The sequence below is a fragment of the Leptopilina heterotoma genome, unplaced genomic scaffold (assembly GCF_015476425.1).
Source record: "Leptopilina heterotoma isolate Lh14 unplaced genomic scaffold, ASM1547642v1 Lhet_267, whole genome shotgun sequence".
NCBI classification, from domain to species: Eukaryota; Metazoa; Arthropoda; class Insecta; order Hymenoptera; family Figitidae; genus Leptopilina; species Leptopilina heterotoma.
In genome coordinates, this window is record NW_025110976.1 from 568,917 (window position 1) to 593,923 (window position 25,007).

The 25,007-nt window shown below is 27.6% G+C and overlaps 2 protein-coding genes across 2 annotated transcripts in view; one reads left to right on the plus strand and one right to left on the minus strand.

Moving 5' to 3' along the window:
- Positions 1 to 7,651: 7,651 nt before the first annotated feature.
- LOC122503648 overlaps positions 7,652 to 25,007 on the minus strand; it is a 133,746-nt gene continuing 116,390 nt past the window's right edge. The window contains exon 4 of the mRNA XM_043614273.1: positions 7,652 to 8,575. Coding sequence (XP_043470208.1) covers positions 8,405 to 8,575 — 171 coding nt within the window. The 3' untranslated portion in view covers positions 7,652 to 8,404. The remainder of the gene's footprint in view (positions 8,576 to 25,007) is intronic.
- On the plus strand, positions 19,649 to 21,389 carry LOC122503645. Its single transcript, XM_043614269.1, has 2 exons — positions 19,649 to 19,826; positions 19,923 to 21,389. Exons 1-2 carry the CDS (start codon positions 19,734 to 19,736, stop codon positions 20,874 to 20,876), a joined length of 1,047 nt encoding a protein of 348 aa, XP_043470204.1. The 5' UTR covers positions 19,649 to 19,733; the 3' UTR covers positions 20,877 to 21,389.

The window sequence follows — 25,007 nt, forward strand, 5'->3', positions numbered from 1 at the left end:
TTTACTAAAATGATCTGTTTTAAAACGTTTAAAGAAAGAGATTTTATTTAAATATCTACAGATTAAATAAAAATTCCAATGCGAAGATTTTTAAAATTCAAAGTATTCTCTATTTTTTTAAAAATTATTTCATTTTAGACTTTACATTTAGTTGCCTAAATTAAACATTACAATAAAATATAATAACAATTAGGCATTGCATAACCGGATAAAAACAAAATAAACACACACCTAACCTCAAAATGAGATCAAACATTTCACATAGATATCCTTCTACATTCATTTGTAGCACTAGAACTTTATTACAAAACTGCACTCACTATTATATTTAAAACTAAAATTTTTATTAATTGAAACAATTAATACACTACGAACTACACCGAGACTTCCGTGTATATCAAAAACGAAGAAACTGAACAAACGCGGGCGCAGACGCGCCGCAGAGTTTCGCATTCCTAAAAACTGTTTGGGAATGAATCTAATGACTCTCGCACAGAACAGTCCCCGTTTAAGTGAACGTTGATACAAAGTTTGTAACAATTGAGTAGCTGAATTAAAATAAATGCAAATAATAATAATTGTACCTAATTCTTTTCACCTTTGAATTAATTACGGAATCTGATTGCACTTGTTGAAAGAAGACTATTGGCGTTTATTAAGATATTTAGCATTGATCTTCATTGAAAATCGTTACTAAACTTTTTAGGATAGAGAACCAAAATTTAATATTTCTTCCTATGATAATACAAATCATTCAAATTGTTCTATATTCAGTCCGAAATCTGAATTTTCATTTTTCTCCGTGTTGATTAACATAAAAAAATCAAATCAAGCTGTACAGTAAAGCAAATTGTTTTTAAAAATAAGGTTTTGTTAATCAAATTTAAAAAAAATTATGGAGACTAAAATGAGCACCAAAGTTGAAATCGAAATGTCCTAGAACAACAAACCTTCACGGAAGTAAATTTCTTTTCATTATTTATTCAGAAACAAAACTAAAAATGTTGAAAGAAAAATTCCTCGTAAAGTAAAATAGACTTTTTTAAAACTTGCATAGCAAACTTGTTGACTTTTAAATACATTTAAAAAACAAAAATTTAAAATTAATTTATTAATATTCAACTACCGACGTAAATGATACTTTCGTATAGAAAAATCATCATTTGATTTGTTATCATAATACTTCTCAGCTGTCGGTAAGTAATTTTATTGAAAATTAACATTATTGCTTAAAGAAATGTATTCACCTACGTGAATAACGTGCACCGTCTCAATTAACTACTGTTCAATGTCCAGTGAAGTGTTAAACTCTTTATTTTCATCTTTAAAATATCTGTCGAATTGGGTTGATCGCGGAACCATACATTTCTGAATTCAGAAATCAGTCCAATTCGAAAAAGTCGTTTTCTCGAATTCAAGAAACGACATCCCAATTCGAAATCCCGGACCACCCAATTCTTTTTTTTTACAGGGTTTTGTACTCCAGTGAAAAAGTATGTATTCAGAATTCAGAATAGCCGCTTTGTATGTGGGTGCCATAGGGGAGACTAGGTGCAGTTGTTACAATTTTGATAAAATCGGTTACAGTGATTAAGAGTTCAACTCCAATTTTTTTGGTCAAACAATTAAAACAAAGGTATATTATCTGGTATTAAAAGGCCATAATTAATTTAGCTCTATATCTATTATTTAATTAACGAGAAGCAGTTGAGTGACAGCGTGTAAATTGTAACAACTGCACAAAGTGAATGTCTGTTGTTACAATACCAAGAATCATCTATAACATTTTAAATTGAAGACAAATAATTTCTTATAACAACTTTTATTAATTATTCATAATTTTTGACTCAACATAATAGTGCGTGATGCGTCGTAGAGATGGCAGAACTAATATTGTTTCGAATTTTTTAAAAAATATCCGTTCTCATCATCATTTGTAACAACTGCACAACAGGTACATTTTTTACAATAAATCACTTTATTAAAAAGTATGTACACTAAATGTGGACAACCAAGGCAGTTTGTTAAAGCTGAATCCTCATAGAATTGATATTAACAAATTTATTTTGTTAAGTTTAAAGGTCTATTATAGTTATTTAAAAAATATCAACCAGAAAAATATTTACTTTTGGCCTCTAAAAATAATGTGCCTATTTTTTTACTTGTAAAGCTTGCATATAATTTTTAAACATATTGCAACAAGTTCGTACATAAAAACTAAACATTTTTCCGTTTAGAACCTCATCGCTATAATTAACTGTTTCTGAGATATTCCTTTTGTAACAACCGCACTTAGTCTCCCTTACACGAAGAGAAAATATATATATTAAATTTTATTTAATTTTATTTGGGTAAAAAATGCAACAATGCAAAATTTTAATATAAAAATACTACACGGAGAGACCCACATTTGTAAAAATTACTAAAAATGGTTGCAATGACCGGAAATAAGGGGACTTTTAGCATAATGTACTACAGAATTACACGGAAAAAATAAGTTCAGCAGATTTTACGAAACTAATTTCGCACTAGCGGATATTTAAGATTCCTAGACGAAGTTTTTCAAAAACCCAGAAACTTTTACTACTTTAAGCAGAACAATTGTCGAGAAACTGCAACCAGTGTTGTAATTTATAAAACAAGCTTGAATGTAGAAATGTTTCGTATTTTCTGGTGAACATTTTATCAGAAAATGGTAAAAATGTTTCGTGCAATCTAAAAACGCGTGGTTTGAGTTTCCACTTCGCTGTCTATCGTGCATTCTCGAACACAAAGTTTAGTAAAATTCTATACGGGGTGTACCAAAAGTCGCGTTATAAATAGATATGTTGAAGCTTGTCTCGTCGCGTCGGTATTAACTTGTCTGCTGTATATAGATATAATATGTTGAAGGAAAAAGAGAACTGCTTTACCTGCCGGTAACATTTGGATAATTGTTTTCTTTTACGTATTTCACATTTCATTGTTCCAAATTCGTAACATTTTTTATGTGCTTTTGTAATCCAAACTTTTAATTATTATTAATTTCTTTTAATTTACAGTCCAATAAATTTTATAGTTTATCATACTATTTACCGATGACAATATATATATTAATTTCTCAAGTTTTAACTGTTATTACTTCAAATTTTAGACAATTTAATATTAAAATTTTTTGAGTTTGAATTTAATTTTGAAAATTTTTTGTCAATTTATTTATAATTTAAAATTAAGAATAAAATTATTTTCTAAAAATTGAAAAATTTTATAGAGATTTTATAACTAATTATAATCAAAAAATGTTATTTTAAAAACCATAAAATATTTTGTATAACTTTTAAAAAAATGATTTTTTTTAAAAATTAATATTCAGTATATTGACATTTCTCACAAGCGCAGTTTTAATCTCCTCAGTTAGTATATAAAGAAACTCAATTCTTTCATCTACAAGTGCGAGTTATATTGTATGTGCGTTGCGTCAGAATTCGTTTATATGTATGCGTATTTCCGTTAAGTTAGTGTCAGAATAAAATAAGCCAATCCAAGCGAACCATTGCGTTGTAGAGGGCAGTCACATGTGTCGAACCAATCATCTATCTCCTATAGAAGACGAGAAAAAATGGTCTTGAGAGCTCATTGGTACATTAAGAAATTCTTTTTTCTGCTTTATTCGTTTTTTTCTCCGTGAATATTTTTTTCCGTGGCGCATGCGCTTCAGGCTAAACATTTTACAAAACTCTTGAATTAGAACGTCCAACCGATCATTTGTGAATTCCATAGAATTTTTTTTGAGTTTTCGAGAAACGCAGTCATCATATATTACTATTGATTCTGTTTTATCTTATACTAAACTCCTCTCCGTATCCGCTATTCCAAAATTAGTTTCGTAAAATGTACTAAATTAATTTTTTCCGTGTAGATAAATTTACAAAAGAAATAGATAAATTTGCTACATTGAAATAGCAAGTTTTAATATTTTGTGTAAGAGTTGTAAATGTAGCAAAAATTGATTATAGTTTTCTCTAATTTAATTAGACAAAATCTGACAAATGAAAACATTTTCCACTAAAACCTACTATCCACTGTAGTAATTTTTTGTGAGCAAGTGTGGCTAGCGAGTGCAGTCATATGGCGTCTGCATTTCTATTGGTTGCTAACTTCGTCAATCTCCGTAAATGAGCCGATGCCATCCGATCATTGACAGTGACTATGTTTCGCGTATGTAAAATAAATTTGGAATATTATCTGTAGGTCGTTCGTTATCTCAGAAATTGACCATTATAAATTAATAAATTTTGCATTTATTCCTGTCCCAAGAACTATGTCTTATAATAAGTTGTTAAAAGTAAACTGCTTTCTCGTAAGTGCTGTAAATTTTCATCATTCAATATATAAGGAAACAAAGATGTATACTTTCAGTGAAATTCGTTGTCGTGCGTGCAGTTGTGTATTAGTGTATTAATTAACCGCGTCTATACATATCAGTGAAATAAACATGTGTGTGTCTTCAAATATTTATCCAACAAATACATAAGTGTGTGAGTGTGTGTGTCTGTGTATGTAAAAATCCTTCCAGTTTATCTCCATTAGTCAAGAATTGACGGGAAACCGGCGATAAAAATCCGTATTTTTTCTTTCACTCTTTCTTTCTGCATTTACAAACCACTATAGTAATTTTATGTACACAATACTTCTGAGTTTACTACAGTTGTTTGGAACTATTGGACGAAATAGTAAGAAACTTTGCTAATTTGGTGAACATTTGTCGGATTAGTGACTTAGTGTAGAAAATAGTAAAAAATACAAAAAGTCCCCTTATTTCCGGTGGTTGCAATGTGAAAATAGTAAATTCTAGTGTGATTTTATACAAAAATTAGTAATCTCGGTCTCTCCGTGTATAAACTTTAAAAAAAGTTATGTGAAATTTAGTATAACCATATCAAATATCAAGAATATTAATTAAATTTTAATATAACTGTACTAAATTTCACATAAGTTATTATAAAGTTTAGTATTCTTTATATCAAAATTTTGCTTTGTTACGCACTTTTTCCCCAAATTTTAAAATACTTTTCAAAAATTTAATATATTTTTTCTCCTTGTTAAGTGTAAAAGTAATCATTATATATTAAATCCAGACACAAACTGTAACATTCGACTTTTTTCACTTTTATACAAAATTCCACCTGCTAATTAATGTCCCTAAAGTTAGCATCAACGCTCAGCATAGAAAACTATTTGGGGTTTCCAGAGCTGAAAATGTAACTAATTTTACTTCTTTCATTCCCTTCGAAAGTGAAAAATAAGTTTAGGGCACGTTTTCAACCCAGAAAAGTTGTTTTATTTTCATTTTTGCGAAAAAACGTTTTTCGATAAAGTGGGAGTCGACGCTAACTTCAGAGACCTATTAATTAATAATTATTACCAATTTCTAAATCAACTTTTAAGTAATATTTATTCATTTAACAATAATTATATAATAAAATTATAAATAAATTTAAAAATTATTTCTATATAATTCTTAAATATTTTAAATTAATTTAATTGATATTTATTTAAGTAAGTCATAAATAAGTGACCTGAATGAATAAATCACAATTTATATTACTTATGTTAAATAGTTACATTTTCAAAACAAATAAAAATGTATCATTAATTTTTGGTTTTTAAAGCTTTCATTAAAATTCCTATCTAAAAGTTAAATATGTTCTATTCTCTGTAGTGAAACAATAATTGCTTACTTAATAAATTTTACTAATCTTTTTCTAAATTAAAAGTATTTTCTTCTCATGGACATTTGCTTTTAAGCGTATGTTATATGAACATTTCTCGACGTCAACGTCTTGATTAACCAAATCAGAGTTATAGGAAACTTGAATTTGATACTATTAAATTATACAAATCTACGCACCTGTACAAGAATGAATAAGTAGTTGGAAAAGTTTACAAATACGGTAAAAGCTGGGTAAATAATTTAACTGCGAAAGCTAAGTTTGAGAAAAAAGTAGTTTACAAAGTACCCTAGTAGAAATTTGTCATAGTATCTTTAAGGGCACTGGACAGTTCCACTGGAAAATTTCGAGGCACTTTACAGTTAAACTGGCTAAAAACTATAAAGTGATGTCACGCTAATTTCTTCAAGTTATTGTCCAGTCAAATTTTACAGTTTCTGATCATCAGTCCTGTAGAAAAACTATACAAAATAATTCACTTGGAAATGTCAAAACTTTCTTTATATTGACGTTACGTATTAAACACGTACAAATTTGAAAATATAACGTTAAATTTTTTTGTCAACAAATTAAATAAATTAAAATTTTACGAAACTATATTTTTACTGTTGGTGTATCTATTGTTCCGTATAATAAATGATTTATAATAAATTATCTGTAAAATTATTTTTAAATAACTACATAATTAAAAAAAAATATAAAAATTACTGATTCTTGAACACATGTCATTTTTTTACATTAAACAACATTCACTTTTTCCTTTAATTAAGCACAACACTGAAATAAATATTATTATTTTATCACACTACAAACTTATAAGTAAACCCTAATATGAAGAATTAATTCAGTTCAAACGAAAAATATCTAGCGGTTTCGGGGAGCGAACTCGGGTCACACTGGGACGAAATACCTAAACGCACGCTTTACGCATCACGGCCGTTCTAGTCGATGGACGATTCCGGAAAAATAAGAACCATACTCTACCGGCAGGTAAAGCAGTTCCCTTTTTCATCTTTTCTAGCTCAACTGGCGAATTACTGGACAGCTACTGCATAACACTCTAAAGTTGAACTTATTGATTATTACTGTATAGAAGTTCTGTCTGTCCAGTTATTCTCATGGTACTGTCTAGGCGTTCCGTGAAATTATGTTTCAAAGTTTGTCGTGGCGTTAGCGCTACCGTCAGTCCAGCAACTGAACAGTGTTGTGTAGACATTTTCCATAAATACATCAGAGTATACACTGAAAGAAATAATTCGCGGGTGTAACTAGAATTATGTCTATTTTTTCCGTAAGGAATTAGTAATAAATTGTTACTGTCTACTGTCATTAATTATAGACAGTTCTGTTATTCAGATCGGAGAGCTATACATATGTCAACGTCAATTCATCAATGTAAAACATAACCTCACTTTATTGGACCAATTCTAACTTTTTGTATGTAACAGGTTTGTTAAATTAATATTTATACATATAATAAGAGTATATAATCTTGAAAAGAAATTGTCTTCTGAATTTAAAAAATTAGTTATTTTAATTAACTCAATTAATTGAAGCGAATTTTAAAAAAATTTTTTTTTTCTAAAGGAATTGTCATTAAAAATAAATTTTGATTGAAAAGAAATTTTTATTATTAAATCAAAATTTTAATATTAAATAATTTAAAAAATTTGTTATTTAGTTGTCAACAGTAAAATAAAAGAACAAAATTAAAATTATAAAAACTATAAACTGTAAAACCAAAAGATTTATTTTATAGAAAATATTTCGAAAATGTCAATACACAACTGTTTAGTTACTGAAACTGGCGGTAGCGCTAACGCCACGACAAACTTTGGAACATCATTTCTCGGAACGCCTCGACAGTGCCATGAAAATAACTGTACAGGACTTCTATGCAGTAATAATCAAGTTCAACTTTATATTTTCTTTAACAGTGTTATGCAGTAGCTGTCTAGTAATTCGCCAGTTAAGCTAGATTAAACTTCCATGACTAAAACTGTACAGTAACTTGAATAAATCTAGTCATGCCACGACAAATTTCTACTAGGGTAGTTAAAAGATGTCTCGAAAATTTCTCACCAACTACAATCACCCATTATTCATCAAAAAATTAAATTCCTGAAAAACTATAAATTAATGTTTTTTAAATAGTGATTGCAGCAATAATGTAGATTCATTGTCTAGATATTAATTTTCTTTAAATTATTTCAAATTTGAAAAACTTAATTAGAATAATAGAAGTGAATGAGTAATAAAAATATATATTATTATTTTAAAAAAAAGTCAGTGTTTTATAATTATAATTGAAACAGAAAACTGTTGAAGCTGATAGAAAATTACGTAAACAAATTGATAGCACCTTAATTTTCATCTATGCATATATCCAATTTCAAAAAAGTTGATAAAATTGTAAAACATTTTGTATTATGTAAAAAATTATAAATAAAACATTTTACAAATACATTATTAAATAAAAGAAAAATGTTAAAAGATAGAGTAAATGCACCATATTTGAGCCCTTCTGAACCTTTTATCGCAGCTGATTCATCATTGATAGAATAATCCACCATTGGTGCATCTACCCTACTTCGTTTCTAAATTAAAAAATATTGTTCTCGCTCGAAGTTTCATGTCATTTTTGAAATTGAAATATGTATAATTGTATTCAATCTAAAGTTGGCTTGACTCAATTAGAGAACCATTAAAATAGAGATGAGAAAAAGTCCCAAAAGTCCTCGATCCTGAAGTTTAGATGATCCAGCTGCAATGATCAGATCTGGGCCAGTCCAATCTATTTCACTCATTCCATCAAGGCACTCAAATTCACAGCATCTCTCCCCAACTCGAAACCTCTTACATCTCTGTGGGATAAAATCAATCTGCGGTTAATTGCCATTTCCGGCTCAGTGATACGCTCTTGGTATCTAAACTACACCTATAGTTATATCTACGTACATATATGTATACATAAATCGAGAGTCTGTCGTGACCCAATTTTCGACATACATATGTTCGTTTACTGCCAAGTTGGCACTATCCCTATAATCGATCATTTAAAAAAAAGAAACCATAAATTGTCAACTTTACGTCACTTTATAAACAATGCTTTTACTTTTTTCTTCCCAGAATTATTCGATTCGATTCTTTTATCCCTTTTGAAAATAAATTATTTTTAATCTAAAAAGTTTGTGTATCCAAAGACCCAAATAAAAAACAAATTTTAGAAGTGAATTTCTCTATTTATACTTTATACATATAGAATTATTATTGTTTCGTATGCAACATTGTGATAATTAATTTTGCAAAATTCAAACAGTTGACGAAAGTAACAATATTTCACCTCAGAGCTGTAATTCAGTAATATAATAAATTAATAATTATTTACTGACTAACAATAAATGTATTCATTTCAATTAATAATATGTAACATTTTTACATTTCAAATATAAAAAATGATATTCTTATAATTTCTTAGAAAATTTTATTATTTGAAAAAAATTATTGGACGTTTCAAAATAGACACTTTTAAAATTTAATATGCAAGTTCTGATGAGGAAAAAAGAGAAATGAGTTTGATCTGAAAATCAGTTTAAAGTAGTAGGCCATACTAAAAATATAACGAATTATTTTAAGAACCTGAATTTCGATTCAACATTTACTCTGGTTCTTTGAGAATTTTAGGAAATTATTGACTTGGAGACCTTATTTCCATTGTCATTATTTTTTAATTGAAAATGTTGATCGCGGCATTCAAAAGTGCGAACCCAAAAAAGTTCAGAAATGGATTCATTGACTAATAGGTTTTTTTATAACATAAAGACTGAAGTATTGAATTCTTTTGATGAAGAATAAGTAGCATCACATTTATGTGCGGCAGAAGAAATGTTCAATTTAAAAATTTTCATATAGAAAATGTAATCTACACTACCGTCGGGAATTATCGGTACGGCTGCACGCGCACGGCCCAAAAACATACCAATCTTTAAATCACGATTTTTTTGTAAATACAAATGTCAGAAAATTAACAAATATACCATTCGAAAGATTATTAAATTCTACGATTAATGGTACATAACTGAAAATTTTAATAATTTATACAAAGATTGCAGCAATTAACAAATTTGACAAAAAATTTTAAAAATACAATTTTTTTGGAAATTTTTTCAACCTCTGCACATTTTTTAAAAATTGCAGAAAAAATTTGAAACTTATATAGGTGTGATCATTCAAGTCTCATCTTTAATTTAAGACCAAAAGAATTCAAAAATCTTAATCGGTTAGCGAGATATCATTATAAACGGACGAGCATTTTCAGCCAAAAACCGTTCAAAATCGACTAATTCAATGCATTTGTCAAAAAACATGCTCGGAGGTACATAATGATATCTCACGAACCGAATAAGATTTTTAAACTCTTTTGGTCTTAAATTAAAGATGAAATTTAAATGATCACACTTATGTAAGTTTCAAATTTTTTCTACAATTTTTAAAAAATGTGCAGGGGTTGAAAAAATTTCCAAATAAATTGTATTTTTAAAATTTTTTTGTCAAATTTGTCGATTGCTACAATCTTTGTATAAATTATTAAAATTTTCAGTTATGTACCATTATTCGTAGAATTTAATAATCTTTCGAATGGTATATTTGTTAATTTTCTGACATTTGTATTTACAAAAAAATCGTGATTTATAGATTGGTATGTTTTTGGGCCGTGCGTGTGCAGCCGTACCGATAATTCCCGACGGTAGTGTATATATTTTTCCCCTTCAGTTACGAGAACATGATCGATTGAAAATAGTTTCGAGCAGAAGATATAGTACAAGTACGTTTAATTTTCTTTTCTGTTTCATATGCAGTAGGTAGATGAATCTTCAATTGAAAATTTTTCATAGACACATATACATAGAAAATGTAAAGCTTTATTGGAAATAAGACTGATGTGCATATGGAAGGAGAAAACAACATTTTCAAAATAAATAAATAAAATTTAAACTAAATTAAATTTAAATAAGAAAACAGAAACGCTAAAATAAAAAAACGCATGTTTTAATTTGTAATAACAAATATGTGCCAAGAAAACTGATGTAACCGGCATGGCATCGTCCTAGTCATAAACAGAAATTAGAATAACCCTAGGATGTCCTTACGATATTTCAGGACGTCCCTAGGATATCCTGGCTATTAATTGATTTCGAAAATATTTTTCAGAAAAAGCAGAGTTTAGTGAACAAATCTCATACACTTTAGATTCATATACATTGATTTCATTAAAAAACAAATGAAGATTAATTAAGAATAAAGAAGAAATGAAGATTAAAAACAAAGAACAAATGCAATTTTCTCTTTGAAAAATCTCTAATCAACTAAAAAGTTACATTATTCAAACAAATAAAATATTGTACTTTAAACAAATTATTAAAGATTACTTTGACGCTAAGTGCCCATATTATTCATGTAATACACAGTAAAAAAAAAGTCTTATTTTAAGGCACAAAAGGTACCTTAATTTAAGATGCAACATTTTTAAGACAGCCTTCGCTTATAATTTCAAATAATATTTTTTGCTGAATTTAAAGATCCAAGCAAGCTGGTTACCAGCACTGAATATGTGCTGAATTTAAAGCAATCATATTAAAATGTCAGCAGGTGTACACTTTTTACATCTAAATATATTAAAAATTCGATTACGTTTACCCAGTGGGCACTGGGACATCTAAAAGACGTCCCTTTTTGTCCGCGGACAATTCGGGGACAATGATGGTAATGTCTCTGAGTCATCAAAAAGACAACTAAAAGACGTTCTATGTCTGGTCCAAAAGACGTCTAAAAGACATAAAAAAGGACGTCTAAAGTACGTCTTAAAGACGCCTTTGGACGTCTAAAAGACATAAAAGGGACGTCTAAAAGACGTCTTTTGGACGTCCTTTTTACATTTCTTCAGATTTTAAATAGACATTTCTTTTATAACATTTCCTAAGTTGAAACACAGTAACATTGTATTAAATTTATTTTAAGTTTAATCTTATTTTTCTACATAAAATGTGGAGAAATAATGAAAAAATTCCTACGAAGCTGGGATCGAACTCGGGTACCTTGGGCTTGAAGCACTGCGCCTTAAGCATCTTAGCCGTTCCAAGGCAGATATAAACATCTACAAAGTTAACGATCTCACTTGTCAATGAAATGAATTTAACTTAGAAAAATTCCAATGAATTTTAAATTCATGAATTTCTAAGTCCAAGTTAAACTTAGAAAATAATATTTTCTATTTTCAAAAGTTGAATAAAAAAGACGTCTTTCAGACATCTTAAAGACATCTAATGGCCAAGACACAGAACATGTATAGGACGTCTTTAAGACGTCTTTTTGTACAAGTCCAAAAGACGTCCGCAAAAAGACATCCTTAGGACGTCTTTTGAACAACTGTGCCCACTGGGTATATTGTTACTTATTTTCCAAAATTTATTTAAACTCTTTTGCATTAAACATATTATTCATAAAGATTTCTGGGTCAGTCCATTATATTTCACCTGAAACCGTTGCGGCCTATTTTTAAAAAAATCTCATAATTTGTAAAAATGATGTCTAATTATTATGAGATATTTTATTTATATTCCCGTGTGGAAATTGCCACCTAGTAATAAGGGGTGAATTAAAGTGTATTGGCACTTTTATGCTCTTAAATTCCAAAACAATTCCGTTTTTGTCCGCAATCTTAATGAATTCCTTTCCTATTGTTAAATTGATAATTTCTATCCAATTCAATCCTCTGTAACCACGTGACCAGAATTTGAAACCCCTTTGATGCCCTTTAAAGAATTCAATGTTAATTAAAAGGCATTAACTCCACACAAAATGATTCCCTTAAACGGCATAAAAGTAAATTCAGACTCTGGTCACGTGGTTACAGAGAATTGAATTGGATAGAAATTATCAACTTAACAATAGAAAAGGAATTCATTAAGATTGAGGACAAAAACGGAATTGGTTTGGAATTTAATGGCATAAAAGTACCAATCCACTTTAATTCACCCCTTATTACTGGGCAAGGTTTGCCAATATTGATTATTGGGTCTATAATGGTCCTAGCTTGGAATGTACCTTAACCTGGCCCTAGCTTGGTAATAGCTAGAGCTTCTTGTTAGATTATAAGTTATAAATATATTTAAAAATATGTATCAGTAATTGTTTGTGTAATTTGAAGTAATATTTAAACATCTCATAGCAAGATTGAGACAATATTGAACTGAAATGTTTACTTTTAACTTTTCATTTGTAAAATTTGACAGATTATCAGTAGAATTCTACTAATTGCTATTATCAGAATTGAGTTACTGATTCGATTAGTAAAATATAAGTTACTGATTCAATCTGTTGTATAAAAATATGACATAGTCAAATTTATTAATTTATCAGTTGAATTTAAAGGTTATGTTGATTTCTCCTTTGCCACCAGTATATTTACAGCATATCCACCCCAGTCCGACTCCTATGTATTTTGAAGGAAAAATATGTCAGCTTAGTGGTTTGCGTTTTCATGTGCCAAAAAGTAACACGTGATGGCGCTGTTCTCAACACTCGCTCAAAATTCACTAAAGCAATAGAAAAATATCATAGAAACGAATAAATTATTTGTTTTTATAATGAAATCTTGTTGTTAGTGATGTTAAAAATACACGATAAGAAATAATATTGTATTTTTAACTCATAAAAGATGATAGAACAATTGAATAATTAGTATGAAAATACATAAATGTGTCGTACAATAAACTGATGACTTTCGTTTAAATCGTTTAAATTATCAGATAAACTGATTTATAATAAAAGTTAAAGGAAAGTCATAGATAAATAGTATATTTAAAATAAAGAAAACAAATTTAAATAATATAAATAGCATTAACCCTCCGTCACACACATGAGAAAATATTCCGACCTTACACACGTTCAGAGGGAATCGCTCACCACATTGTAAAATAAGCAACATTAAAACATAAACAAAGGAATCAACAAAAATTTAGTTTTAACACAAACTTACAAATATGTAGTAAATTATTCTAAATTATAAAATTAATCAAATTAATTTTCGGTCTCAAAAATAAAAATTAATTACACGAATGCACATCTTCAAAGAAATTCCACTCGACATGTAAAAATAATGTAACATTAACAAATAAGCAAAAAAATCATTAAACAATTTATTTTAATTATATTTATAATATAATTTTGTCATCAACCAACAGTGGAACAAAAAATGTTTTGAAAACTTGATTTTTTTATTTAACATAACCTCACTTTTTCGAGTTTCTTCTGGCTTTGAAGCTTCATAATTAAATATTAATTATGTTTAAACTAAATGTTTTTTTAGAAATGTGTTGAGGAGTAAATTGTCGAAAGGTATAGAAACTGATTTTATTTTGCAATGAGGAAAACAAAAGTTATTTAAAAAATACTGAAACCGTAGAGGGAATCTCTCCCTAGGTGTGTGACGGAGGGCTAACTTTGATCCATTTTTTTTATTTATTATTTGAGATGAAATTTTACTCAAGACAAAAACAAACATGAACGTATACAATGAATAAAAAATATAATATTAAATAAAAATTTAAAAGTTTTAAACTTTTTTTAAAATTTTTAAACTAAGGCAAGCTTTGCCGGCTACTTATTAAAAACATTTTCACTTTTTAAACAATATGCTCTTTTTACAACATTAAAATAGTTTTTAATGTTAATACTTTTTTTACTTTCACATTTTTTTATAAAATTTAGTTGAGATTTCTAACCGATTTCAACACAACAAATACAATAATGAATGAGGTAACGAATATTGCTGACGAGTAGTGAGTACTGCGCCATCTCGAGGAACTTTTTTGCACATTAAAGTGCAAACCACTAAGCTGACTACTTTCTGGGAAAGACGGACAGGGGTGAATCAGCCAAAGCACAAATGTTTAACTTTCTGCTGCGAAATCGCAGCGGGAAATACGTACTTTCGACCGAGGTATGAAGAAAAAGTTTTTTTCATTTCATTAATAAAAAAAAGTTATGGCACTTTTTAAAAAAAGTTGAAAATTCGACTTTTAAAAAAGTGGCCCCAAGGTGGTCACCATACAAAAATTCACTAAAAAAGTTTTAAAAAAATGTAAAAAACGTATTATAAGTTGTTTATTTAATATTAATTGTTTTTCAGGATCACAGAAACATATTACATTTTTTTTTGCACTTTGTCCTTTCGTCAAAAATGATACTTTTTGTGTATGTATTAGATAGGTAAAATTTTGAAAATAATTATATTTCATTATTATTCATCATAAAACTTAAAAATTGATAATATTCACATTCACAGTGATAAATGTTGATAAATATGGCGTATAAACACATTTTCATAAAAAATCAAAAGAGACCACCTTGTGGCCAAAAAAGTGTCCACCTTAGGGCCAAGACACAATTTTTTAAACGTTAATGAAAAAATTTTTTAAAGCACAATATTAATTATATTTATTTGGAATATTATTGTACGATATATAAAGATAATTATAACGATTTTTACTAATTTAAAATGGTTAATTTCGATGATTTTAACACCCTGAGAAAAAAATTTCTCGATCATTTAAAAACAGAAATTTTACGTCGTTCACGTTACAAAGAGACTCATACGATTATTTATCTCAAAACTTTACTAAAATCTTTGTCTTCTCAAATAATAACAATAACAAAAAACATTTGAAGATACTAACTAATATACAAAAATTTTCTTAGGGTGACCACCTTAGGGCCCTGACCACCTTGGGGCCCTCTCCCCTACACGGAAAAAAAAGAATAATCAAATTTACCATGAGGAGTGTCAAACTTGAAAAAGGTTAAGAAAAAATTAATGTTTTTTATTTATTTATTATTAAATTCTAATAACCGTATAAAATTTAAACTAGTTGACAATATAATTTATTCAATATTATGAATATTGTTGACATCCATACTTACATTAATTACAAAGTAAAATCCACGCATGATCTAATTTATTTCATTGGTAAGGGATGTTTCTTAAATAGGAAATTTCCCCCATCGATTGCGTAGCCGAGAGGCTTAATGTAAAAGCGTGCGATTTGTATGGTTAGGTAGGTGTTCAATCCCGTATGATTGTAAGATTTTCCGATGCATTTAGTTGTTAATTGTAAGTTTGAAGATGTGGGAAGAATAAAACTTGTGAATTAATGAATATGAATATATAAAGAGTGCATTTAACATATTTTTCTTTTTTTTTAATGATTGGTTATTGTTTTTTTTATACAAAATTGACGAAGTGAAAAGGAAACACTCGTTTCGCGTCGCGTCGGCCATTTATTTTGACAGGTTCCGCGCCTGCGTTCCCTTATTGTGAAAATTTCGAAGTAGGGGACTGAGTCCAGTTTCTCTACTATGCACACTGCAGCGCGCCTTATAATCTTCGCCTGTGTTTCAATGCTGATTACAGTAACATTTGGAATTAAGGCCCTCTATACACTATACGCAATACCCTAAGATGCTTGATGGAAATGAATTAATGTACTTTTACTGGACTGAGTCCTGTTTTTTCAATATTGACTACCAGTTTTTCAAACTCCATTTTTCTTCGTGTAGGAATAGTATATTAACAAATTCCAAAGATTGGAAGGGTAATAGAAAGATGAGGAAAAAGTTATTTTTGATACATTAGTTATCCAGATATCAACAGACTCTGAAAATTTAGATGATCAACTAGACAACAATAACATGTACGTGAAATATAATAATCTAACCGTAATGAAAAATTGTGATATGTAAAAAATAGTTTTGTAATTTATTTGTAATAATAAAGATTTTTTAAATATACATATACCCACATAGCACAGTTTTTTCCGGAAAGTTTCCAGGAAGTTTCCCACGTTAAGTTCGGAAATTTGACGTGTTAGGTTCCTGGAAACTACCAAGAAACTTGATATGTCTCAAGATTTAAAGTTTCCACTGTTAACTTCCAGGAAATTATCAATAGAATTTTCCTGGAAAAAGGACTGGAAATTTCCTGAAAAATTTAAGGAAGTTTTTTTGGAAGTTTCTCTAAAATTATTTCTGTTAATTTCACAATTGTTCAGTAAATGTTTTTAGAAAATTTCCCTTAAAATAGAAACGAAAGTTTCTTGCATAATTTATTCGTTAATTTTACATTAATTATTATTTAAAATAATAATTAGGCTCACCACCTTTTCCAGACGTTTCAGCCGGCCGTCTATGCATTACCGAAGGGAGGGGGGTGTATTGACACCCCCCTCCCTTCGGTAATGCATAGACGGGAAACAAGCTTTGTTTCAGCCGGCAAGGCCGGCGAAAACCGGCCAAGGTGGCAGCCCTAATAATAATAAATATTTAATACTTATACAAAATGGGGTTTTTTCATAAAAATAAAATTAAAAAAAATTATTTAATTAACATATTTATACTTTTCCCGCAGTTGTTTCTACTATTTTTGTTTTTGGAAACCTTATATTAAAGAAGACAAACTTGAAAATAAATTCGGGGGAACGGGGGATCGAACGCGGGTTTCGACGGACGCAACGCAACTACCTAACCGCAACTACGCTAAACTAACATGTGTGTAGAGAAAAAAAAACTTTCTCTTAAGGTACAAGTAATCTTAATGGTTGGTAAATATGAATGGCGGGATAATTTAAAAATTTTATTCTCACAATTCAAATATTTCTTATATATAATTGTTAGAATTTCATTTTTATGGAGATTAATAATTTTAAATAGTGCTTATTACTGATTATTTTATACATATGAGAATAATTAAACAAGTAATACAAGCAGTTTTAATACGTAAAATTAAGATATATTAAATACAAGTTTTTCTTTACCAGCGTTATATCAATTACATTAAAAAATTTTGCTCACATCAATGATTTTCAATATCTACTATTTTAATAGACCCAAAAGAATTCAAATATTCAGAAAAAATTTGTATAAAATTGTACTCAAACATTTAATAATTTTCATAAATAATAAATATTTCACAGCAATTCAATTATTAACAAATTTTTTATAAATTTCTTCGCAATAATTCAATTAATTTCATAAATAATAAACTTTTTTTATAAATAAATTTTTTTTTATTAATAAATTATTTTGTTTTAGGAATTAAATTATTTTGCTAAATTAAAACTAGTCGCACAATTTTAATTATTTTTAGTTTAATTTTAATCGAATTTCTATGTAGAAAAATGTAATTATTCTTAAAAATTTGATTAAAATTCGTCAAAAGAATTCAATTATTTAAAAATTTGTTGATAAAATTCTTTATAAGAATTATTATTCAAAAATTGTTTACTTCTGTATTTAAATATGTGAATAATTTTGAAAAGATTTCAAATTAAAATATATGAAAATTTGAATTTTGTACACTTTTAACTGACAAGTTGAAGAATTAATTTTTTTGAAAAAATTTAATTTAATTTAAAAAAAATAATTTGAAGTTACATGGAAGTTACATATGGCAATTTTTGCAAACATGGGAATTTTTTCAAATTCTTAAAGAACTTTTTCAAAAATTATTAAATATAGTTGATTTAGAGAAGAATTTTAGTTAAAAATTCTAGAAAATAATAAATTTCATTTTTTTACACTTTTCAACTTTTCTGAAACATTAATTTGAAAGTTTTTGAAATTCAATCAATATTAATATAAATAATAATAATTTAACATTCGAAAATATAGAAATAGTTATTTATAAATTATTGTAGTAGAAAACTAATTAATATTAATTCAAGCTTGTATAAGAAAAAGTAATCTTATTTATTTTTATCTTTTATTAACTTCATATATTATTTAAAAATTAATTTTTAGAAAATTTGTATCACCCGTGTAGAAATCACCATGCTATGCCTAAAATGATTATTGGCCCTAGCTTGGACCTAACTTGGCAACCCCTTTTTATATATCCTGGGCTGGTCCTAACTTGGTACTAGCTAGGAGATCCAGTTATGACTTAGAAAAATTTTTAGGAAAATAAAGTGTCAAAATTGATACATGAAAAACATGTAAAAATTGATAAATATTCTCAATTGAGGCCTCGGATCGAAGAACTCGACCGCCGCTCGACTGCACGCTGCCAAGCCAGTCAAAGGTACAAAAATATCAAAAAAATTAAAATCTGAGTTTTTAATTTTTGAAAAATTCTATCTTGTAGGAAATGAGATGCCGCATCTTTTTTTCCTTTGACATTTTTTTATAAAGTGAATACTTTAGGTAATAAAAAAATAAAACTGAAAATTTGTAATTCACAAATTTCATTGATTTTTTAAACATAAATCATCGTATCTTCGTCAATTTATGATGAATTAATTTGGAATTGGATATACAACTTCATTTTATTATACTAAAGGCAATAATGCAATAAAAACTTCAAAAATAATTAATTGTTTAACAATTTTTTATTATAAGCAATAAATAACCTCAAATTATGCTTTTTTATATTCGCTGACAAAAAGTCTGCAGGGAAATTTACAATTCAATAAACTTCCAGTGAGACAATTGTTCGTGTATATATAAGGAAGTTTTTTGCAAAGTTTGAAGTAATTTCATTAAACGGTTTTGAAATTATTGAAGTTTTAAAAAAGCGTGGTGACGCGCAAGTACAATTCTCCTGCATAATATAAACTGATGTAGCATAGAAAGACTAAGCAGCTTTTCAGTTTTTAGTTAACAATTTTTTCGATTAATAAATATTATTTAACATTAAAAATTTTAAATATTATTTAATGTTTAACATTTTATCTAATAAATAAAATGAATATAATATTGTTTAGAATATATTAATATCTAAAATTATTTGGACATACAAAATGTGAAGTTTATTTTGATACAATAATAGTTTAAAATTTCGGTACTGAGTGACTTTTGTTTATAAACTTTGAGGTATAGTTAAGCTGTGTCTGTCGTATTGACAGCAGTGAGATTTTCTTTTCTTTTAATTTTGTAAACTATAAGAAAAAAGGTGAAATATTTTGAAAAATGTATGAAAAACGTGATGAAATACATGTTAGAAAAAAAGTTAGACAAGAGAAAAATTGGAAAGCAAATGTTATGAAGTTGGCAAAAAATAAGGTATTTATTTTATTCAATGTCTTTAATTGTTGTTAACAAATTAAACTTCTTTTGGCCTGTTTCTTTAGCATTTAAATTTGTAATTAAATATTTCAGGGAATGGAATATATTTCTACTTCTAATAAATTAATACCGGCAAAGAAATTTATTCCTGTCAAAAAATGTTGTTTTAAGAAGTGTTTTGAGCAAGTTGATGTTTCACAACAAAAAGGATTCTTTAATTTTTTTTGGGAATCAGCTGGAGATTATAAATCTCAAAATTTTATATTAAATGGATTAATGACGAAGAAGCCATTTGACAGAAATCGAGGAACTGTGGTTTTGTGGGATTATTCTTTTATTTTTACATCAGAGGAAACATTGCATGTTCCTGTTTGTCAAAAATTTGTATGCAATTTAATTAATATAAAAAAGGGTAGATTTACTACAATTCAAAAAAAATTGTTGAATAATGAGTCACTTGAGGATCATCGAGGTACACATAATAATCGTAACTTACGATTAAATGAAGATTTAAAAAAAATGATATACGAACATTGTATGTTAATACCTCACAGTGCATCACACTATGCTCAACAAAAATCAAAATTACTATATTTTGATAACCCTGAGCTTACAATCAGGAAGCTACATAAATTGTTTCTCGAATATCATTATAAAAAAACTTGTGATTCTAATCCTCCTATTAGTGAATCGACTTATTCCAAATACATAAACCATCATTTAAATTTTAGTTTCTCGAAACCTCGCACTGATGTGTGTAATTTTTGTTTTGAGCATCGAAACAGTCCCAAAAGTACAGAATTTAAAGAACATAAAACACATGTTACTAATCACAAGATTTTAAAACAAAAATTATTATCTGATAAAGATGCGTTATGCTTAGAATTCGATTTCGGGCAAAATTTACAATTACCAAAAATTCCAGTAAACGAACAGTATTATAAACGTCTAATTTCTTTAAATGTTCTAAATATTCACACATTCGGCAAAAACAAAAATAGTTATATGTATTTTTTTTATCGAAAATCAACTAAAAAAAGGTGCTAATACAATTTGTAATTTTCTATTTGATGCCATAAAACGCGAGCTTCAATTAAATCATTATAACAAAATTTATTTATTTTCGGACAATTGCGGTGGCCAAAATAAAAATTACTTATTACTTAACTTCCTTACACTATTGTCACAAAAATTACAGTTAGAGATCCAACATTTATATCCAGTTAGAGGCCACAGCTATTGTTCATGTGATCGAAACTTCGGACTTTATGGCCAAAAAAGTAAAAAAGCTGAAGTTATTGAAATCGATGAAGATTACTTTCAACTTATAAGAAGCGCAAGAAGCCCACCTTTTATATTAATTAAACCAACTGACATTATAATGCATGATTTTGAACAATTAATACCAAAGAAGTGTACGATTCCCAAAAATTTGAATATTCGAGATACTGTTAGAATTATTTATTTTCCCAACAATCTTGTAAAAGTTTATCGCGATTACAATGAGAAAGTTAATGATTATATTATAACTTCGGAGGTAGACTTCGATGATTTGCTTAAAATGCCATCACCACCTTCTGGTGAAATAAGCAAAGCAAAAGTAGACGATGTTTCAGCTTTAATTAGATATTTAAGTCCGAAAGGAAAAGAGTTTTTTTTAAACTTATTTAAACAAAAACAGTGAGATTAAAAAATTTTTTATTAAAAGTATTGATATTAGTTTTAAAATGTTATAGTTACAAAAGTTAATTTTAATTTATTAAATTAAGTAAATGTTAAATGTATTAAAATCCAAATGTTACAAGCAAATCTAGCATACGTCAATATACTTTAAACATTTATGTTTTCATGAAATGTCACATAAACGTTAATACTTTGTTATTAAATAACATTAAATAAACTAAATAATGTTAGCTTTTCATGTAAGCTTTCTTGTATTAACTATTATTTAAGTTTGCATTGAAAACTTAGCCTTTCAATGCTACATCAGTTTATATTATGCAGGAGAATTGTACTTGCGCGTCACCACGCTTTTTTAAAACTTCAATAATTTCAAAACCGTTTAATGAAATTACTTCAAACTTTGCAAAAAACTTCCTTATATATACACGAACAATTGTCTCACTGAAAGTTTATTGAATTGTAAAATTCCCTGCAGACTTTTTGTCAGCGAATATAAAAAAGCATAATTTGAGGTTATTTATTGCTTATAATAAAAAATTGTTAAACAATTAATTATTTTTGAAGTTTTTATTGCATTATTGTCTTTAGTATAATAAAATGAAGTTGTATATCCAATTCCAAATTAATTCATCATAAATTGACGAAGATACGATGATTTATGTTTAAAAAATCAATGAAATTTGTGAATTACAAATTTTCAGTTTTATTTTTTTATTACCTAAAGTATTCACTTTATAAAAAAATGTCAAAGGAAAAAAAGATACGGCATCTGATTTCCTATAAGATAGAATTTTTCAAAAATTAAAAATTCAGATTTTAATTTTTTTGATATTTTTGTACCTTTGACTGGCTTGGCAGCGTGCAGTCGAGCGGCGGTCGAGTTCTTCGATCCGAGGCCTCAATTAATATTTATAAAATTAATTGATAATCATATTTGTTTAAACAATTTATTGTTTGACATAAATCAGAAAATTATACAAATACTATAAAATAAAGTTAATTTATTAATTTATTAATTCAGCAATTGTTTAAACAAATAATTGTTATTTACTAACTTTTTTTTTACACAATTAACCTAGAAACTAGCAGTTTTTTCTAATTTTGCAATAAGTAAATACTCAGATTAGTTAATTGCAAAACTTTAAAAGACTACAAAGTGTCTAGACGCTTTATTGTCTTAAGAATTAATAAATAACAACAATTTTTTGTTTAAACAAATGCTGAATTGTTAAAATTATAAATTATCTTCATATTTCACTACTCAAGTGTAATAATCGCGAAGTTAGATAAAAAACTGCAAATTTTTAAGTAATTTGTTACAAAAGTTAATAAAACAGCAAAATTTATTTATTTATTTAAACAGATACAGACTGCAATATAATTATCATTTCGTTTAAGCTGGTGCTAAACACTAAGAGATATTGCAATTCGAATGTGGGCTGACCCACCCAGGTCCAACCCAGGACCTACCTGGGCTTCCTAGTTTCATTAGCAAAAATTTCTAAGTCCAAGTCTAAAAAATTTTTTGCAACAAAAAATTAATGCTTAAAATGATTTAGAATAATGAAAAACGTGTTTTTAACATAAATTTTTTTGACATTTTTTTAAAAAGTGGATCACCTGCTTAATAAATTAGGAAAAATTTCCAAGTCCAAAAGACGAATATTTTTTTTAGACCAAGAAATTAATGTTAAAAATGATTGAGAACAATGAAAAACCTGTTTTTAACGAAAATGTATAGATATTTTTTTTCTTGATATAATATAAAAATATTAATTTTTGAATTTTTATATTTGGATATTATTTTATTATTATTATTGTTGTTGTTAAACTATTTTTTTTATTTATTATCGTGTATTAGTGTCAATAATTACTATATTGAATCATCAAAAGCAAGTCCACAAGTCACTGACAATAAAAATTTTGATCTCAACTAGTTTCATTAGCATAGTGGTTAGGGCGTTAGTCTCGTAGTCCGTAGGTCGTAGGTTCGATTCCCGCGTGCGTTAGATTTTATTTACTTCTTAGGTTTGCGTTTATTCCGATTTTTCTGCGTTGTATTCGTATAAGTATGCAATTTAATGATTATATATACTGTAAAATAATTTAATTAACAAATTTCTAATTTTTTTATAATTTTTAATGTATATATTAGAGGAATATATATTAATCTCTACATATACTAACATTATTTATGAATTCGCTTTTGGTCATCATTTAATTGAAAAAAATAATAATTAATTAAAACTAATACTTATTATTAATAATTTAGGTTATTTCTTTAGCAAATATTATAAACTAATTAAAATTATAATAAAATATATAAATAAACTGGTCCTAACTAGGCTCCCAAGTTAGGACCAGGCTAGAATCGCATCACCAGCCATTGTTGGTCCAACCTACACTGCCAACCTAGGACCAAGCTATTAACAGGGCAAAATAGGTAGGACCTGGCTAGGACCAATTTTCATTTTCCACACACTTTTGTTTTAATTAGTTCAAATTTTCACGAACTCAAAATTGTTTTGTGATAATATTGTTTAAAAAAAATTCATCTAAATTGACGAATTTTTCACTTTTTTGTAGAATGTGAAATTGTTTCTTTATCAAATTTTTTTAACGAATTTAATTTAAATTGTAGGGAAGAGTCTCGAGTTGTGAGACACCTCCAGTTGTGAGACAGTCAATTTTTTTTAACATGCAATATTAAAAAGCCGATTGGATTTGTAGTGAGTCTGTCTGGTATGGGTGTGACTAAGAATGACGACAAGGTGGGAAATTGTAAAGAGAGGGGTTTGATCCTTAGAATTTGTCAATTTAATTCATTTACTTATCAAACCTATTGGAAAAACGTACAATTTAACTTATATTCATTTGAATTATAAATTTTATATTATTGTAATAATTGTTTGAAATTAATGAGTGACATAAAAATAGTGATACAAAAAGAGATGCCAATATAGACGATAATTCAGGAAAACCACGCAATAAAAGGTGAGCCTGAATTTGTATAAAGATTAAAGATAAAAAAGTGTATACTTGTATCATCATTGAAATGAATCAATTATTGCAGTGTGGTTTTTATAAATTCTACAAAGAAAAGGAAAGGTGTAATCTCCAATCCCCTCGATTGCAGACTTTCGTATTATCAGGATCTTTCAGCTGTAAATTAAGTGGAGATGATTGTTCATTGCAGTTTAGAAAATTTAAACTAATTATTATTTTTGACGACAACTGACAAACATAATTTCACTCCTGCAGGCTGATCAATGATATAACGTCAAAATTCGAACATCGTAAGTTGGCATCTATAAAAACTTCTATTAAATAAAAAATTCACTTTAATTATAAACAAAAAATCTAACTGTTATAATGATTGATTGTTGCTCATTTTATTGCGTATGTGTGCGTGTATAGTATTAGTGTATGTTGATCGTATGTAAGTATCTTAAATTCTTGTACATCGCTTATGGACGGAGATCATTTATAAAATAA